This window comes from Psittacula echo, assembly GCF_963264785.1.
Source record: "Psittacula echo genome assembly, chromosome: 3".
Taxonomy (NCBI): domain Eukaryota; kingdom Metazoa; phylum Chordata; class Aves; order Psittaciformes; family Psittacidae; genus Psittacula; species Psittacula echo.
This window is the reverse complement of record NC_137736.1, coordinates 48,298,824-48,319,357: the sequence shown is the minus strand read 5'-3', so window position 1 is coordinate 48,319,357 and position 20,534 is coordinate 48,298,824. Positions and strand designations below refer to the sequence as shown.

At 44.0% G+C, this 20,534-nt stretch overlaps 1 protein-coding gene across 1 annotated transcript in view; it reads right to left on the bottom strand.

Annotated features, from left to right (window-relative positions):
- Positions 1-14,085, bottom strand: part of ACE2 (angiotensin converting enzyme 2) — a gene marked incomplete at both ends in the record, with an annotated part of 28,583 nt that extends 14,498 nt beyond the window's left edge. Inside the window, 10 exons of the mRNA XM_080613256.1 lie at positions 2,436-2,580; positions 3,395-3,621; positions 4,607-4,776; positions 6,279-6,376; positions 7,107-7,215; positions 7,758-7,870; positions 8,677-8,820; positions 9,406-9,499; positions 11,385-11,543; positions 13,897-14,085. Coding sequence (XP_080469382.1) covers positions 2,436-2,580; positions 3,395-3,621; positions 4,607-4,776; positions 6,279-6,376; positions 7,107-7,215; positions 7,758-7,870; positions 8,677-8,820; positions 9,406-9,499; positions 11,385-11,543; positions 13,897-14,085 — 1,448 coding nt within the window. The remainder of the gene's footprint in view (positions 1-2,435; positions 2,581-3,394; positions 3,622-4,606; positions 4,777-6,278; positions 6,377-7,106; positions 7,216-7,757; positions 7,871-8,676; positions 8,821-9,405; positions 9,500-11,384; positions 11,544-13,896) is intronic.
- Positions 14,086-20,534: the final 6,449 nt, after the last annotated feature.

Below are 20,534 nucleotides of genomic sequence, written 5' to 3'. Positions count from 1 at the left end.
TGTCCCTCAGGGATCGGTGTTGGGACCGCACTTGTTCAACATCTTTGTCGGTGACATGGACAGTGGGATTGAGTGCGCCCTCAGCAAGTTTGCCGATGACACCAAGCTGTGTGGTTCGGTTGATACACTGGAGGGAAGGGATGCCATCCAGAGGGACCTTGACACGCTTGTGAGGTGGGCTGATGCCAGCCTGATGAAGTTTAACCATGCCAAGTGCAAGGTCCTACACCTGGGTCGGAGCAATCCCAGGCACAGCTACAGGTTGGGCAGAGAAGAGATTCAGAGCAGCCCCGCAGAGAAGGACTTGGGGGTGTTGGTCGATGAAAAAATGAACATGAGCTGGCTTCAGTGTGCGCTCGCAGCCCAGAAAGCCAACTGTATCCTGGGCTGCATCAACAGGAGCGTGACCAGCAGGTTGAAGGAGGTGATCCTGCCCCTCTACTCTGCTCTCGTGAGACCTCACTTGGAGTATTGTGTGCAGTTCTGGTGTCCTCAACATAAAAAGGACATGGAACTGTTGGAACAAGTCCAGAGGAGGGCCATGAGGATGATCAGGGGACTGGAGCACGTCCTGTATGAAGATAGGCTGAGAAAGTTGGGGCTGTTCAGCCTGGAGAAGAGAAGGCTGCGTGGAGACCTCATAGCAGCCTTCCAGTATCTGAAGGGGGCCTACAAGGATGCTGGGGAGGGACTCTTCATTAGGGATTGTAGTGACAGGACAAGGAGTAGCGGGTTCAAACTTAAACAGGGGAAGTTTAGACTGGATATAAGGAGGAAGTTCTTTACTGTGAGGGTGGTGAGGCACTGGAATGGGTTGCCCAAGGAAGTTGTGAAGGTTCCATTCCTTGCAGAGTTCAAGCCCAAGTTGGAGAGAACCTTGGGTGACATGATTTAGTGTGAAGTGTCCCTGCCTATGGCGGAGACCAGGCTGCACCCACAGCCTGTTCTCCTCCCCTGCCCATGGCAGGGCAGCTGGAACTAGATGGTCTTAAGTTCCTTTCCAACCCTAACTATTCTACGATTCTATGATTCTAAGTCCATACAGCTCACAGTAATCCCAGATGAGTACTGCTCCATAGCTGGAGACCACAGAGAGTAAGCTGCTTTGAAGCTGATAGTGCAAGGAAGGGATTTGTGTGACAGCAGAGTGTGAAGGGAGTAATTAGTGGAATGAAATAATCTACAAGTCATAAGCTTCATGCGTACACCTCAAGCCCTGGGCCATCCCTAGTTTGGAGACTAACACTTGTGCTTTTTGTGCTGTATGGCCTGTTGTGCCACTAGGCTGGAGATGAAATTTCTCTTTATTTTCCTCTCCTGAGAGTGTGATTCGTGGAAACAAGCCCATTCCCTAAATTTTGAAAATGGTAATAAGCTCACATGGAAATATTTTCCGTAAACCTGCACTTCAAGGTCTTGCTCCAGCAGAGAGCTTTGCAGTGCTGCTACAACAGATGTGATAATCTTCCCTGAACGATTTGTCATTCTCAATTTTCTGACATCTCTGCTACTTTTGAATAAATTGAAGCTGACTGATTTTTACAGTGAATCAGGAGGTTTGCTTATATCAAATTTTGTTATAGATTTTGTTTGCTGATGGAGGCTCTCTGTTTGTGGTCATGACTCCATTTTCAGTGTGGGCTTGTTAGGTTTCTTTGCATTTTTCTGCCCCCATGTTAACAAACCCAGGAAATTGCAGTCTCCAGTTTGAATCAAACTACTTTTTAATCTTGAGCTCCAGGGTGCTGAAAATACGTTGGCTGGTGGGCATTATCTGGAAAGACACCTCTGGACACTACTTGCCAAGGGAACTGTATTTCCTTGATCGAGAAAAGTAGTATCTCAATAGGAAAGTAAAGGATTGGTCCGGAGTCTTTCAGACAATTTGCCTCCAAAACCACGTGAGAAGGGGGAGATAAGAGTGCGCAGATATTTGGTAAACCGAGGTCCCTATGCTTCTCAGGCTGGCAAGTATCATGAACTTCACTTTCCACTTGTCCTTAAGGCAGTGGGAAGCAAACCAGAGTTTATGGCTGATGAGACCTAGGGGAGGGCTACACCTAAGTGATGAAGATGTCTTGGGGTGTGTGTCAGGGAAATGGCAGGGTCAGTCCTGGGATCTGGAACATCTCATGTGAAGGCCAAGGGCTGTCTTTATCAGAGGAGCTGACATTAGAAATGAGGGGATAGTCTGCTGACAGGCAGAGTACACTGCTGGGGACTATACGCAGTGCTAATGGGGACACATTGCTTGTGAGATGTTGTCTGTACCACACTGAGCGTTTGTAGCTGGTATACTACCAGGCAATGTAGAAACAGCCTGAGAGACAGATCCTGTCCTGTCGGGGCACAGGCATTTCACTGCACTCAGTAACTATGAAGGGCTGGTTTTGCAGGTTCATTTGCAAAAAATCGCTTTTGTTTCTCAAACTTACTTCATCTCCCACCACCGCTTCGTCCATTCCTGCTTTGTAATCTCACCACTAAACACCATCCACCTCCACTTCTCCAGCATGTAAGTAAAAGGCATTGTTCCAACAATCATTAGTGCTTGTTTGAGCAGAAAGTTGATTTCTGTTTCTGAAGAGAGAAGTAGTTAAGGTAATGGTTATGGTAGCAATTAGTATCTGATTAGACGGCTAAAGTTGCTTCCTTTTACAGCTAATGCTTACATCCTGTTTGAATTACAAATTTTCACTAAAGAAAAAGTGAATACTACTGAAAAAAGCAACGTGAGAAAAGATCACCTAGGTATAGTATAGAATTTTGCCTCTTTCTTTCCCCCCCCCCCCCCCCCCTTAAATAACCTAGTACTTTGGCATTTACATTTCATTATATACCACTGGAAATCTTCCCAGGCTCTGGAGAATATCAAGTTGAAGACATCTCAGAATGTACAAAATGTGCATCTCCATCTTTATAAGGTAATACTCAGAGAAACCAGACAAAATGAATTATAATGAAGGCCTCCCTACATTGTCCGCTCAATATTCACTTAAGTAGGAGATGGAAATCTCAAGGTTTCAGTTTCATTTGAACTGCTAAGTACATACTTGGTAGAAATATGTACAAATTCATGCAACAGAAATTGAAAAGACTATTGGAGTCTCATTTAAATGAACAATGAAGATTTGGGAATGAATTGTTCAGTACTGAAGATAATGAAGTGCTAGCTATTCATTTCTAAATTATGTAGCAGCATTATAAAGTAGTGACCCTTGCTTCATTATGTGATCTGGGAAAAAAAAAAAAATAGTATTTCTGGTAAGTTAGTGGGGTAAGACTTTCAGAAGCCTTTCAGCTGCTCACTCAGTTTGCAGACACAATCTTCCGCTACAAAATAAGACCTGCAAGTGTTTTCACATAAATATATAATATTTATGTATGCATTTACCTTCATCCTCTTGGAATGTTTGCTCTAGGAGGTCAAGAGATTTCAAGTGCTGAGGGGTGGCTGCAGAAAGTGACATAATTTCACCCACTGCTTCGTGGAAGCCCTCGTTGGCACCGTCTCTTAGCAGGTAGGGCTGCACGGAGTACGCCATGTCATACTCAATGTGGCCCATCTCATGGTGTGCGGTCAAGAAGTCGTCCATGGTCACTTTGGTGCACATCTTGATCCTGCGCACCAGGGCAACATGTTTGTGGTTAGAGTGGTTTAGCCAGATGCTGCCCAAGCCCTGTCTACAAAGCAGCCTCCAGAGCTTGCAAACACCCTTTGCCCCTTGCAAAGCCTGGGGTGCAGTTTCTCCTGCAAGAGCTATACTTGGATGGGGAATTCAGCAGAACACTGTCACCCACCTTGAAATTGTGCTGGGGGTAAGTGAAAATTGTTGTTTTGTGAGAAGCAGTGCACTGTGAAACTTGGCATTGAACTCACTGTGTTAGAGCGAGTACCCACCATCAACCTCAGGAAGAGAGCGGTGTAAAAAAACCTGTGTGCCACTGACTCTGGCTACTTCAGCCTCCCATTGGCACTATTAAATAATGGAATTTCTTCCAAATAGTGTTTACTTTCACCTTGCTAAACTAGTGAGGTGTGAGGCTGGCAGCTTTCACTAAGGCTCTGCTGGGGAACAGCCCCTTTCCCCAGGTAGCCGTGGGGACTGCAAGAGGGTACAGAATTTGCCCCAGGAGACTTCCGTGCGTGGGAATTTGCTGTCCCTCTCCTTTCCCAAATATGGAAGAGATGGTTGGATTTTCACGAAACTGGATAGATCTGCTAAGGAAGATGGTGGGCTCTCAGGTTTCCACTTGCTGTTTAGGAACCCTGTCCCATTTCTGCTAAGTGGGCAAGTGTCCCCAGATCTCACTGGTATCCACAAACACCAGTATTTATGCTTATTCCTTAAGCTCTAGAACATAGCCATTCATGTAATTCATATAAATTTGAGAGTAGTCATTAGATCTTCATAGTAAAAGTTACACAGAAAGGTTTACAGTTCCACAGGAATGCCTGCTCTTTTATCTTCCTTTCCCATCTTATCAGCTAGAAGAAAATTATTAATAATGAAAAAATATAACTTATACCAGTATGGTGTACCATTAGTGAAAATATGAATGTTTTATGAGATGGTATAAAAAGGGGTTATAGTAATCGCAGTACCTGTAGTCATTTTTCCCCAGATCCCATGCTGTAGGATGGCAGACAACTTTCCTGTTGTCTGCTGGCTCTGTGAGCATAGAGTTATTCCAGAAGCCCTCAGTCATTTCGTCGAGGCCAATGGAGGTGAAGAAGGCCTCAGCAGCTTTAAATATTCTCATTGCATCCCACTGCTGAGGGAGACAACACCATCATTAACCATTGCTTCCCACAGAGCCTGTTCCCTGCGGTTGGCTTAACACAGGGCAGCTGACTTCATATTTATCTCCCATGAACTTCAGATCAGCACCTCATTTTCTGGGAGTAAGATGGCAGTGTTTGTCTTTGGCATTTCTGTAAATTCTGCTGGTAACTGGAATTAAGTGTTTTCTCCACAAACAAAACAGGTTTCTTCACTCAGAGGTTCAGCTGATAGCACCTGACCCAGACCAGAGAAGCCCTCAAGCAAAGCTAAGTCAGTGCACATAAAAAAGGCATTCCTCTCAATAACATGTCAGATCTGGGATGCAACCCTTTGGCCATTTCAACTGGGGACTACCGATTTGAGAGAGCGAAGCCGCTGTCCCAGAAGATGAGCATTAGAGGAGAGCTCAGCCAGAACCATAAAACCTGGCAAATGCATCTAGAAGACTTGTTTATTAGATTGTAACTGCATGGTAATGTTCAAAACATTTTTGTCGTTGAGCAGTTTTATTATTCTACATGGCAGGACCTCTATGTACTGGACTGAGTTTTCAGAGTGATTTAGGTGGCAGACAGATCAATTAGATGAGAATCCTAAATTGGGTACATCCACTAACAAGGATGAGTTCAGCCTTTGCCTCAAGGCTCTGTAAATAATGCTTCCCTCCTCACAGTGGTACTTTAATATACGTAAATTTATGACTACAAGGGAGTCACTACTGTAAAATAAAGGTGAGATTGATGCAGACTTGTTCAAAATGCTTATGAATCAAATTTCTCCATTCCTTCTCTTGCCAGCATAACTTTTGCATGGAGTGCTCCTATTGAAAGGGAGGTAAATTTTAGGTGAATAATCACGTTTTAGAAATCAAATTCCACCAGAGCTTCACTTCTTTTACCTTGTAAAAGGAGTGAATCTTAGTCAAGACTACAAAGATTTATCTTCATCCATGTTCCCGTTCTGGTAAAGGTGCCGTCACACCTGTTAGCACTACAGATCTCAAACACAGACCTTATGGTGCTATGCAGCTATCAAAAGATAACAGGCAGCACTGCAGTTTCCTAGCTGTATTCAAATAAACAAGACTGGAAAAGAAAAACAAACAACAACCCAAACTGCAATACACAAACTATTTGATTATGGTAATGGCTGGCAAAGGTCATATTTGATACCAGCCAACTCCATGAGTTCTGAAATATTTATATGTACAAAATACATTTCTTAATGGATAGAGGTCCCTGAGGAAAATAGATGTGGAGCCAAGATTAAGTCGGTCAAAGAGAGTGGAGAAGAAAGAGAGGAGAACAGCTAAGGGAAAAGGTACAGTGCATGAACACATTAAGGTGAAGAGCAAACAAAAAAGGATGCTGAAAGCAATGTTTTGCCTTAGGGCAGCTATGGCTTTCTAAAAAAGCAGCTGAGATCTGCTGTATAATCGTTATTCCATCTAGATTTCTTGCATAATTCATATTGCATGAAAGCACGTCTTACCTTTTGAACCATTGTAGAAGTTACATCAATGTTGGGTTTGGCTGGATAGGGAACTGCCAAGGTATACAGATTTGTCCAAAATCTACCCCACATATCACCTTCAAAAAAAGACAGAAACATAGAAATAATTTAAATGATTGGTTATATATTGTTCAAAAGTGCCAGACAGTTCTAGAAATTGTGCAGTGTCATAAACAGATATCCTATTTATCTAAATAGGTCTGATCCAGCTCTGGAGGGCAGAAGTTCTAGGAAGTCAGCATAGGTCAAAGTCAGATCAAAGATCCTTCTATTCCACAAGATCAGCTATTCTTTTAAAATACAGTTTCAGGACAGGTCACCTTCTCAAAGCTCTGTTCACAACTGAAATTCATGTTGTTAGTCCACGTGATTGTTGATGCCGTGTTCAGGTACATTACAGTTACAGCAAATTGATGCTTCGTGCTTTGGAAGCAAAGTTGTGGAAATGTGGATCCTTAAAATACGATTTAAAAGGAAAAATGAGTCTCTCTGAAACTCTCATTTCTAAGGAAGACAAGCACTGCAGAGGGGAGGGAAATGTCACAGCCCAGTGCTGGAGTTTTGAGCTGAGAGTTACCAGCTCCAGCAAGGATGAGGACACCTGCCTTCCCTACCCGCCACTGCTGCTAAGCACTTGTGTCATCTCTGCCAGGGACTTTACTCTGTTTCTCCTCTCCCTTTCTCTTATCTGTAGCCTGTTTGTTAATATCCTGATTAAACAGGCAGATTACTCTCTTTCCTTATGCCTTGAAGGGGTCTGCCCTGAGTACAAAGTCAGGCTTGCGTGACATGGCCATGTTGACATACCCAGCAAGTGAGCAGGCAGGCATCCTGTGGAGCTGATGAGCTCAGGGCCGTAGACCTGCTCCAGCTGGTGCCTCACATAGGCATGCAGCTGCTGGTACAGAGGTTTTATCTGGAGGCAGAGGAGAAGAAGGAAACAAATTATTTTCACTTGCTCTATGCCACTCATCCCTCTTAAACAGAGAGCCTCAAAGGTGTCTGACAAAATTGTCCTGTCAGGTAAGTGTACCCCAAACCTGAAGCCAAGCTTTGCCTCAGGGCTCAAGTGCTGAGTCCAGATCCTAGCCCCAGAAGTCCTGCTCAGGTATGAGGGAGGAAGCATTGCTAACTTTACATGAGGAGTATCACAGATGCCATCTACCCATAGGAAACATGCTTTCCCTCATGGGCCCTGCCTGGAGGAGAGATATCTCAGCTCTGCAGAGCCCCTTCTTTTCCAGCCTTTGGCAGAGTGCAGCCAAAGGGGACCAAGCTGGTCTTAGAATGGCTGCAGAGGTTAAAAAGTGTATGTTTCCCAACATCTGTTAACCCCATGCAGACTAGGATTAGTCAGTTTAAAGCAGGTTTTATCTTCCTTTCACAACATTGACAAAGGAGACTTCCATCACAAAACACAACCCTGAGGCTCAGATGAGAGTTTTTTCCTGCCTCTACCTGTTCAAATGTCTTCTCCACATCTCTGACCAGTTGGTCACGGCTGTATTTGTATTCTTCTGGATAATCTGCTTCGTAATTTGCTCTCCAGTAATCTCCGTAGTCAGAATAACCTGTAAAGCACAGATGCATCAAATCAGGATACCACACATGGAACCACCTAAGTCTGCAGAAGAAGTGCTGCTCCCTGCTGATCACATGCAGACCTGCAAAGGGTCTCGGCAGGAGGAGGGTGCTCCTGCATGGCTCTGTTCCATGAATATGCAGGTACGGTAGTGTTCCAAGAAATGCAGTTATTGCAGTCACGGTTATCTGCTAATTAAGGTCATTCCAGTTGGAGGTCAAAGGAAATTGTCACTCCTGACTGGAGCTCCTGCAGCTATGAGGGAGGGCAGCCTTTGTCAGGCTGTGCACTAAGGGGTTCAAACTGGAGATGTAAGGTGGTGGACCCTGAATATGGGGCCCCCCTTCTAGCAACAAAACCACCAGGGCAGGTGTAGATACCACGATTGGAATTCAGCTCTCAGTTCCACCAACTCTTCCAGTCCACTGAGCTCCATTAAGCCTGGAGTGGAAATGTCTCATAGCTGAGGCCCCTTCCTTAGTGATATGGAGAAAGTTCTTTATGATCATTTCTTAATATTTGATTTTTTTGTGTCTAATTATTCAGACTATAATTTCTTATTCCTTGTGTCTAGCTCCAGCTTGACAATTTTCACAAAACAAGGATATAGGAAAGCAGGTGATACAGGTGCAGTTTGGCCAAGAGACAGATAATATAGCTACTTCAAAAGCTATTTTAAAAGAAAACTAGCAGACATCTGCCATTGTCCCTTGAGAAAACAGTTCCAAATTGTGCAAGACTCACACATTTGTTACTTTCTGGGTGCCAGAAAAGAAAGATAAAATTGTGACTTACTATTAAGCTTTGCAACCTCATTTTTAAGTTCAACATACTCTTCGTATAATGGTCTCATCATTCTGCCAACGCCAGCTCTCCAGCCTTCCCAGGCCCACAGCCTCTCATTATAATCCATGCTGTTAGCCATAATAGTGTCAAGACCTGTCAGAACAAAAAAATACGTACTAAGGCTTGAAAAAGCAGAATCTGTATTTTTCTTTCACAGGAGGCAAATGAGCCAAAGCAAAAGAATTTTGCAATAACTCACTATTTTATTGCGTCCTTTTCTGATTTGAGCTTTTCCTTTAAGCCTTTCTCTTTAAGAGACATGGAGCAGATCATAAGTCCCTTATATGCTCTCTCTACATTAGCTTCCCTTAAATGGGCAGTGTTCTTGGAACTGGCCTCAACGTAATTTGAGTCCAATAAGACTTTGATGATGGGGAAAAAAATGGCCTTTCTGTGACACAGGCAAACTCCAGGTGACAGGCAGACTGTCACACAGGCTGGACAGCTCTCTTCAAATTCTGTCTACCACAGGTAGGAGACAGTATGTCTTGTGGGCAACAGGCCTGCTGGAGGTCCCTGAACCACAAGATGCAACCAAATTATGACTAAGTTTTAGATAGCAGGATATATCTATTGAAATGACAGCCTGGTCTCTTGCAGTCAGGAGCCACTCTTGGGCTTTTTGGTTTTGAACCCTCAGTGTAAAGGACAGAGTAGGGGCTATGGTTAGTACTGTACCTGGCTCCAGCACCAAACACTCGGATGGTTCGGTGATTTTACAGACAGTCCCAGTGCTGTAGATGGTACTCATTGTATTTAGCACAGTGCTCAGCTGCAAGTTAGATGTGAGATAGTCTGTTAGAAACACACTTTGTGCAAAATAGCAGCCAATTATGCTAATTCCTTAAAAGCTCGATTCAACACTTCACCCACCAGCTTAGCATTTAAACATACGGTTAAGCTCAGCAGAGATTAATGAAGGAATTTTCCTAAATGTGTTACTGAACCAGGACCTAGCTGGAAAAGGCAGACAATCTCCCAAATATATGACGTAATATTTAGGTCCTTATTATACAGTCAGAGAGAGCTCTGGATTTAATGAGCGCAGACCGTCATGACAGCTAGCAATGTACAGCAGCAATCAAACAATACAGTTCAGCAATGTGCTTCCATAAGCGTGGACGCATCTAAATTTTTTCAGTAGGTCATGGTTTTGAGAGGCAGCAAAAAGGGCCCCTTCTGCAGATGCTGCGAGGCTCCCTATTACTTGTGTTTTTTAACATCGCATGGCACTGATTGCATGGATCTGCTTATACTTCATTACACGGAAGTTACGGCTTATGTCTTGTGTCAGCTGAAGGCCAAATTAATCTGAAATCATTCAGCTCTACCTCTGAAACTATGCTACATAGCTCTGGTTTGGGGTGTTTTTTTATGTTTCAGATTTTCATTCCTCAAAACACCCATGTACCACTTCCAGCTTTTCTTTTTGGACTATGTTATTTCTCATTTAAAACTTTAAATCATAACTATGTAGATCTGTCAGTGGGAGGGGTAGTTAATGACTAGCTCTAACTTTATCTCTATCAGCATTAAAGTAAGTTGGTGCCTAGAGAAATTTTTGTATTGATGAATCCTATCGGACTGTGCGAAAAGTCACTTTTCAATCAAAAGTCAACAATTTCATCCCCAAAGGCCATTTATCTAGGAAATTGCAGGTGTTGAAACAGGGAGGATACTGAAAAAATTCCTCCTCAACAGAGAAAGCATTGCCATCAGTGCACTGCTGTGCTCCAAAATAAACACAGCTTTGTTAGGAACTGTCAGCATCCCCACCAAGGTAATCTGCCCAGAAACACGTCTCATTTGGATCAGACAGGAGACCCAGCCAGCCTGCTGCTTTTCTTGCATGGTGGTTAACACTGCTGATCTTAGCAGAAAAATCTCAGGATCCTTCTAGAATCAGGACTGTAGGATCCCAAACTCAATGCTCTTTCAATTTAATCTGCAGCAAAAGGAAACTAATTTAGCCTTAAAGTGTTTGGTTATAAATCCCTTTTGAGTCTGCACAGCTGCTCACTCCAACTCCACATATAGTCGTTATCCATGCACATGCCTTTTACATGAACTTGTCAGTGGAAACATCAAGCCTTACTATGAATCTTGCTAAATATTGATGGCCTTCAGCAGCTTTCTGTGCAAGGAAGTCACCAGCCTTCTCCAATTTCAGGCATCCCAGGGTGCCCGCTGCATAAAACAGCCCCCTTTTCACTGTTTAATAATGCTACATGAGCAGAGAAAGAAAGTCTTCCTCCACCTTTTTGACTCATTGAATGTCCTTTGACCCATCTCTTTCCGCTCATTGCCCTAGGTTTGGACTTAGCCAAGCACTTCTCACAGGTACTCTTTTCCTCTTAGGACCAATACAGCTATTTGTCAAGAACACCTTTGAGGCATGTGTTCATGTTTGAAATTCATTGCATGGATTACACAGAGAAACTGCTGACTTGGATGGGAACCAGCTTGGTAAACCAGACCACCCCATCAGTCCTGTACTGCTATGAGTACCTTGAACAGGTACACTCTCCATTCCGGTGCTGGAAGAAGGCATCATCCTGTGACAAGCAGGGTGACAACAACACTCTGCCCTTGCTTGGGGGTGTTGTGGGAGGCAGCTCAACTCACCTCACAAAAATGAGCTACATTCATCAACTTACTCTGCTGTATTTTTCTGGTGACAGCACAGATGATCCTCTGTCCTGGAGAGTCTGAATCTGAAGCCTGGTGAGAGCATCCTGGATGCTGGATAACGGGAAGCTGCTGGCATTCCTGGAAGCCTCCTCATAAAACGCGGACCACTTGGCGCCTGCCTCATTCTGAAAGAAGTTCACACAAACGCTGAATTACTCTGCCAAAAGAGTGCAGCGTCCTGAAATACTCAGTAGGCAAGAATGTTACTTCTGGGAAAACTTCCTTTGTGGAGACCTCCTGTGGATTGCAGGTCGAGCATTTGCACTGCACAGTGAAATGATTGAAGAATGCTTTGGCTTTGCTTTATTTGCATATCCAGATAACTATTTTTCTTTGGAAACAGCAAAAAGCAGACCTGTCACCTCACACCATGCTTGTTATAATCGATCCAGCATCACCTAGCTGTGTTCCCTGATACTTTAAAACACCACGTGTTCTTCCCTTAGTGCTTTTTTCCACCCACCTATGCCTAACAAAAACCAGATACAAGTCAGGGCACGAGAGATCTGTATCCCAGATGTCATTCCCCATTTCTGCTTCAAGTAGCAGTGACAGACAGCAGCCATATGCATATATCAATTTATATATCAATAATATCATAATATATCAATATATATAAAATCAATAACCATATGCAAATATTAATTTCTCCTGAAGTTCTGGTAAATAGACGATTATACTTGAGCTCAGAAGCCTCTAAATAGGTGCCTAAATTGGGCATGCAAAACGTAAATGTTTAGCATGAGGTTGCTTTTATCACTGCCACAAGCACATACCATGAAATGTGAAACTCCCCAATTTCAGTGCACAAAGTAGCCCCATAAAGACATTATTTGGATTTCGGACTGTCTTATTTTTACTCACCTTCTTAAAATGTGTTTGTACATTGTGTATCAGTACCAATCCCAAATGGTAACAAGAACAGTACTAATTAACCTGGGTCCTCAGGACATTTTAATTAATTGTGCTCATGCCAGAGCTTCCTGGGTTGTGGAGAGGGCGCCTGTAACATCTCCCTCAGCAGAGCCCCTCCTTGCTGAGGCATCAGGAAACACAAATGTCATATTGTCTCTGAAAAGCTCTTTCATACATACTGTATAAATCTATGTCTGAACTCCTTGTGCTGAGCAGGGATTGATAGGTGTCTTAGTAGCAGTGGGGCAGAAGAGGGGGCTCTTTGGCTATAAAAGCTGGGGGAAAGAAGTTAGCTTGCCGTCTGATTTTTCCTCAATTAGAGGTACTGGTTGAGAAGTCAGAGGAATAGTTAGGGTGTTTGTGGCCCAGTTTACAAGGAATATGGTTGGAAAGGGGCCAGATCATTAAGTCTGATTCTCATAGGTGGGCTTATTTCAAGTGTTACTGAAGAGATCAAGTGAGAGAAAATGTTCTCTTTGAGCACTGAACTAATTGATTCTTCTTGCTGGTGTCTCCTCACGTATTTTATTATCATCTCACTGATGCTGAAGGTACTATATGGGGCTTTTATTTTACATGTTTGGAAATGTTAGAGTTTAAGTACCTGGTGTCTCAGAAAACATTCCAGCTTGACAATGATTAGCCATTCAGATTTCTCCCAGCAACCAGTCTCCTTGCTTTAATTAAGAAATGCGATCATTAAACCATGTTTTAATTAAGCTATAAGACCACAAAGTGGAAGAGTTAAACCATTACAGAAAATTGGATGTAGGATGTTCAGCTTCATTTTTCTGCTCTGAATTGTTTTTCTGTAAAGCTTGAGTTAACCTTAACATACACACAGCTACAAAATTTAAGGTGGCTTTGTTCATTTTGAAGGGCTCCACTGTTATGAAATGCTAGGCTGACACATGGCAGCCATGATCTTGTAACCACCTAGGTCATGGCTGACTGCTCTTTATAAACATGGTACTTGCCTACGGATCCCATCTGCCTCGACAGCGAGAGGTTGAGAAGCAGGGAAAACTGTACTGCAAGATAACATAAGTACAAATGCTGTGGTCCTTCCTGCTGCAAGGCAGCATCTCTAGCCTGGGCCCTGAAAGAAGACCATTCCCTCCAGCCTGTGACCTCTCCAAGAGGAAAGGAGCCCTGCACAGGAATGGTGCACCAGGAAGCAGTGGTGGTGGTGGTGGACCCCAATCAGAAGGAAAGATCTCTCTCAGATTTTGGGGCAGAACATGCACCACTTCCTTGCCTTTTCCCTTCACTCACCAGGGTGACTCAGGGTAATGGCTAGGGACAAGGCCAGCCTCTGACCATCCCCATGTACTGCATAGGCAGCCTAGGCACCAACCCTAAGCTGTAGAGGCTGGTAGAGGCCCGGGCACCTCCAGCGAGGCATTGCTACATTAAAGCAAGACCCTCTACCCTCCTGAAACTAAGCCACAGCTACCAAAGAAGTAGCAGTCCAATTTCAGCCAACTTAACTGGAACCAAAATAAACTAGAAAGTAGCTGTCAGATTCCTCAAGCAGTAAAACCCATGGGATGGAGCACTTACCATTAGCCTGGCAGTCTCCTCAGTGATGTTGGTGTTGTAGTTCCATGAGGCAAGGGAGCTTTCATAGCTGATGTCTTCTGCCTTCCTGTTAAACTCTTCTAGAAACATTTGGGCTTGTGGTGTGACATCCTGGGGGGTCACGACAGCGCTCAGACCACAGACAAGCCAAAGGTGGACCAACATATTCATGTCTGGGCTAAGAACCAGCCAATGAAGTAGGTTTCCTCAGGTAAGCTTCTGTGTCAGGCTATGTCTCATCAGCCTTCAAGCATGACGAGAGTGAAGAAAAAAGGCTGAATCCAATTTGCGGGGCCTTTTATAGGTTTTATCCATTGTAGGAGAGAAAGGAAAATGTTTTCTACAAAAAGACAAATAAACAAAAGTCAATTATTAACTTTGGGAAAACATAATTACTGCTGCTATTTTATGGCCTTCTTATAAAAAGCTTTTACTTTTGGTTAATGTTTCCCAAATGTGCTGTCAATGATAGAGCTGGTCACTTTATCTATAGCCTGCCCTTGCCTTTGGTAGCTCAGAATCTGTGAATGCTTTAACAAGTTGGTGATAAGCTGTAAAAATATTTAGAAACTTCACTGAAACACCAAGCTGTGAACCTTAAATCCCAGGAAGGAGGAAACCCCAGTTAGCCTGACATAGGGTACGTGGCTGGGTGTTTAGGGCCATGTTTCAAAAGCCTTTGCAAAGCCCAAGTGGTTTGGACGATATACCTCATTTTCAAAGCAACTGGGGCATATAAAACCAGATTTTTAAATGTGTTCACTGAACTATTGGAAAATAGCAAGAGACAACTGGGATCACAGCGTCTTGCATAGAGACCTAATCTGAACTATAAATCACCTGGATTTAAGTACTATGGTGACTAAGACTACTAATATGACCCCAGTTTAACATATAAATACCTTTGCTAATCTAGCTTGGAACCTAGCACTTACTGCAGATCAATGGGAAAATCAATGCATGAATTAGTTCTGGAAATGCAGCTTGGGTTGAGTGTTAGGGTTCAGACAATACCTTGGTATTTTTTAAATCAGCCTGTTTCTACCCAGGATCACCTGGCTGCTTTTGGTTTGGGTTCTTGGTTTATTTCTTGGCAAGGGGGAGCTTTTTGAGACACAACTCTGCAGCCACATCCGTGGGTTTGGTTTCCAGTTCCCAGCAGAGCCCTTCCAAAACCACTAAGTCTGTCTACATATTAGCAGCAGCAATCAGTCTCTTCATTGCCAAACCCAACAAGGTAGCAGCAGCCTTTCCATCTGCAAGAGGCTGAAACCAGCACGGCCTCAGCAGGGTCACCAGCAACAGGCATCCCCAGCAAGCAGAGACAGAAACCAGGGACCTTGAGGAAGCACCTTGTATCAGTATTGTCTGATACATGTCCCGTGGACCAGGTAAAAGTGATCTGTCATCCATGTGCAATCTTTTAACAATCTTTTTTTTTTTTTTTTCCCAATAACATTCATTCAACCATTCCCCATGCTCCCTAAATTACATGTTACTTTTCTTGGTGCCATCCAGACTCACTACATTTTGTGCTTTCTCAGTGATTGTGTCCACATCTGATCGTAACTGAAACCTTATCAATGATCAGTAGTGCAATCACCATCCATATCTTGCATGATGTACCTTGCTGATACACACCTTCTTTCTGGCAACGTTAGCCAACATTGACTTATATTGCAGTTGTGACCTTTCCAGTAGCACTGCTACTTGCTCAGCTGTTCCTTTTTTGTCTCTGTACCTCTGGTTCCAGGGTGGCACTAATTAGCACATTTTGAATTTGTCTAGGCTGAATCCACAGCACTGATTTCAGACCAGTTTTCCAGTTTTTTTATGATGATTTGGAATTCTTAATCCTTCAAAAGACTTCCACCTGGCAATGCTGCAAATCTGTTAGGCTTCCTCTTCCCACATCCAGATTGTATGGGATACAGCAAGGCCCAGGAGAGTTATCACTTAAAATGGCCCCTCTTCTTGACTGATAACTGTAAAGCCTGTTTTTTTAAGTAATTATGTGCCTTTTGTGATTCTTGTCTAGCTCATCGTTCCTCAATTTGTCAGTGAGTCTGTCATGTAGTGAAATGTTGACAGGTTTTTGTGGTGTTGTTTCATCTGCTGTCTGTCAGAGCAGAGAATTATGTGTATTATTACCTTGATACGATTTCTTCTCTCCCATTAGTCAACAGGGATTATGTTGACTGTTCACTTTAACTCTTTTATTTTCTCCTCTATACTGGTAAATTACCTGAACACTCACTGGACCCAGTACTTCTTCAGGTACTAAAACAGTGAGCTGAAAATGGTAGCAGGGAGAGCCACACTGAATTACGCCGCAAATTTTCAGCCTTATTTGTAAGTTCTTTTCTATTGCATACCTAAATGCAATACTTGATATCATATCTGAGAAATAATACAAGAATTACACTGCATCTTTCTTGCCATTGCCTTAACACAACAGAAAAAACTCTAACCTGTGAGATTAATTAGCACAAAGACATGTTTTGAAAACCGGTTATAACAGTGGGGCTCCACACACATCATACTTTCATGGATGGATTTGTTTCCGCAAGCAGACACACGGAAGACCACTGGATACAGACTTGTTTGTGTCAGCCTTGCTACAGGCTTTCTGAAGGATGGCTGGGCTCTGTGCTTGGAGTGACTTGTGTGGTCTAAGATGGTGAGGGCAGGTCTGTTGGGAGAGGATGCCATCCACTCTCAGATGAGCTGGGAGCATTTTTTGGGGTGGACATTCTGGCTGGTCTGGCAAGAACCTGGGGATAGTTTGTGCCACAGCAAAAAGGAAACAGCAAACAACTGAGAAATGGAAGTAGCTTGATCCTTTTCAGGAAATCCAAACATCCAGCAAGGGCAGCAAGGCAGCAGCCCTTGGGCTTGGGTGATAGGAGAACATCAACCAGGAGTTAAAATCCAGTCTCATTCAAAGATGTTGTATGCAATGGCAGGCAGCCTGCTTGGCTCAGAGCAAAGATGACTATGTCAGTTTGCCACAGTACAAAGGCTGCAGATAACCTGACATGACAGCACAAGCTCATTCTTTTCCAGTGTGCCAATCCTCCCCTCCACCCCTCGGGTCGGCAGTGCACACTGTGGCTCCCAGCTCCTACCTGATACTCCCAGTCCAGTAGTCTCGAGGGTCTGAGCTGTCTGACATCTACTTAAATAGCTGCCCACCAATGTCCATCTGTACTCTGGCTCTGTTAGAACAGTTTTCTGCCTCATCACTCATGTTGTTGGCTGAGCTGTGCTGTGAAACTAGGACTGCAATAACAAAGAATTGCAGTCAGGGCATGCCTCAATAAGAAACTCCTGTGTTGTGGATTAGGCACCACAAACTCTTTAAATTGCTTAAAATATCATTATCAGGCAATTTTTCCAGGCAGGATAATTACCTAAGCTCTCTGCTGCACTTTGTTATTCTGCCTAGTGCATAAAAGATGGACATAAGCATTACTCAGCGACTGATTTACAGAGAGGCGGTCTGAAGGGCTGTGGCTGCAAAGCACCAGGGCTGTCTGGCCTGGAGCATCCCCAGGGAGGACGAGCTGCTGTGGAACAGCCATCCCACTGCCTGTGCAGGGTTGCGCCTCACCCACTCTCTGCCATTCCTCTGCTGTTTGCCAAAGAGCTGCTCAAATCAGTTAAATACCTGGCAAATCCTTGCTCTGAGGGCTCTCCGTAAAGTGGCTTTGTGAAGGCAGTGGATGGCCCAAGCGTGGCTTCAGCCCCGGCGCACATTTCTCTGACACTACAGTAGTACTTGGAGAGAGGCCACGCTGCTGCAGCTGCACCTGGGCATTGCTGGGGGTGCAATCCCAGCTCCTCTCCCTCTTCCTGGTGCTTCAAACTGGGGGCTGGGCAAATAGTCCTTTTAATCCCCTGAGCAGCCTTTTTCCCACATGACTAACTCTTCTGCATGCATGACATATGCCTTTTTTCAGACAAAAGCCCTCCTGCCAGTGCTGGGACCGGGGTGCTGGCTTTCTGGCTCATCAGCTGCCCTCAGCTCATGTGACGGGGCCTTTCCCCTCACTGGGAGCTCTCCTACAAGAAGGGGGTTTTGTGACATCCTTGTGTCTGCTCCCTAGGTTGGGAGCAGAGCTGTGCTGCAGCAAGGAGGACGGACATCTCTGTTACTCTGCAGGCAGGCACATCCTGTCCTGCTCAACCTCTGAGCCACCTGGGACCAGCTCCTGTGCAAAAGGCACATACCAGCAGCCAGTCTTGGCATAGCTGGCTCTTCTTCTGCAGGAACAGACAGGGTGGATCAATAGCTGGTCGAATTAATTCCTTGCCCAGCAGGAATGGAGGTCAAGGCAATGAGTGCAGGGCAGAAAGACACCCCACCTGCTGCCCCACACATAGGACCTTCATCTCAGAGGGGAAGAAGTGAGGCAGGGGGAGCTTCTACCTCGCTTGCACCCACCTCTTGCAGCTGATTTGGCCACACAGCCATATCCCAGTAACTTCATGGAGCAGAGAGGGGTTTGCACCCTGCCAACCTGGGGTTGGGGCCGGCGCCTTGGATGACTAATTCGTATCCCTCCATAAACTGCTGTCCCATGGCAGGCTGCTTCACTGCCTGGATTTCAGATTTGAAGAAAAGCTATGACCTCTGCACCACATTTTTTAACTCCAAAAGAGGCACAGACTCTTGGCTGTTCCCCAAGCCAAAGCGTGCTCACCATAGCCAAGGAGAGAATTGCCCTGTGGGCAGGGGCAAGCCCCAGATCTGAAAACAACATCACAATATCAGGAGTTGTGTAAAGATGCTGTCAGTTGCCCAAAGCATCAGGAAACCAAAGTGGTTTTGCATGGTTTTGGAGAAAGCTTTGAAGCTGAATGATTTTTGGGAAGGCAGATGAGCGTACAAACCAGCAGGTTAAATTAGGATATCATAAAGTGTCATTGCTGAAGGCCACAATCAGAATCAAGACCATATGCTAAGAAAGCAAATGAGAGGGAAGCTCCCAGGGGCACAGTACTCTGTATTCCTTATGCCCTGTCCATTACAAAAAGCCACCTTGCCCCAGCAATGAAGGGAAAGGTACTGATCCTGTGAAACACAGCTTTTCATCTAGGCATCCAGTGTTTCTCATTTCAGTTTTACTGAGTGCTCCCAGTTTATTTTACACTAAACATGTGTCTACACATCCGCATCTACAATGTTGTTTCGATACAATATCTTAGTGTACATCAGTCCAAAGTCTGTTGGTCCACAACTGATAAAAACTACACACTGTAATTTGTAGCAATTAGGATCTAAATGATAGGAGAGAGGCAGAAGCTGACAGAAAGAACGCTCGAACACACTCTCTCATTATTTCTCAAAAATTAAATGCTTCCTATTTAGCCATTGCTGTAGCTAATAAGACGCTTTGACGGCTTCAGATTGCCACCTCCAAGGGAAAGGGAAACACAGAAGGAAGACAACAGCAAAATCAAACTTTTCTTTTTGATCTTAGGTCAAATTCAGTTCACACTGAACCTTCTAACTTTACTTACAACAAAGTTGGATATACGTTATAAAGGTGGAATTCCTCTGGATTGATGTTTGCATCAATACAGCCACAGAATATCCAGTTAAAACGCAAATGCATTACTCTAAGTGCATGCACGATGCTTAATGTATTCACAGGACTGAATATACTGACACATTTGTGCTGGCAAGTGCGTATCACTCATCACTGTCAATGTACTTTAGCTTTATGTGATTTGAAAACTAGCAAGTTCAGTCCATCAAATTAGGCATATCTAACAGTGCAAATTTTTCATTAGCAATTGTCAGCGTAGGAAGCTGTGGTGTCACTCCATTGCACACATCCCTCCCTGCATGCCACATTAAAAGGAAACAAAAACCATGAGAGGCTAAAAGGAACTGCTCATAGAAAACCAAGCACAGATTGCTCATTGCTAATGGATTGTGGACAGTTGGTCAATGCGTTTTGTATAAAAACTTGGCACATTTAAAACAGCTTATGAGTCACAGGTTACTGCACTGATGAACTGACCAAATTTCTGAGGGCAGCAGAGCCATGTTTTTAGGAGTATCTAGAAATACAGACTCACATTTTTCACTGGGAGTTATTTTACATTTTTGTTGCCCTTCTGCCCTAAGATTTAAAGTAATTTCTTTTGGTTTTCCACATGTGGGAGGTTACATACAAAAAACTCTTTCCTTCAAGGTGTGGTACTGCTCCTTGCTTGGAAAAAACTGACCCCCAGTTCATGGAACCAAATTATCAAACCAGAAGCTCCTGTTCTAATTCCATGATTTGTATTAATTTGGGAATTATTTCATTCTCACAGTGATGAAGGAACAACACTTGAATCCTACCTTAAGGCTCCTTGTGCCCACTTCACCCTTCTCTTTTGTGAACAATGGCAGAAACTGTGAACTGGCTCCTGTCTTCCCTCAAAATGCATAACAAAGGTGTCCCGTTATGAAGGCATAGCCAGGAAAGAGTTCTCCATTAAGGTCAATGCAACAGAAGCAAATGTCATACCCGGACAGGCAAATATGACCACGTAGGGCAGAGCCTGTAGGAATACTGGGTCCAGTTGTGAGCGCCGGACTTTAAGGTGAGCTAACAGGGAGA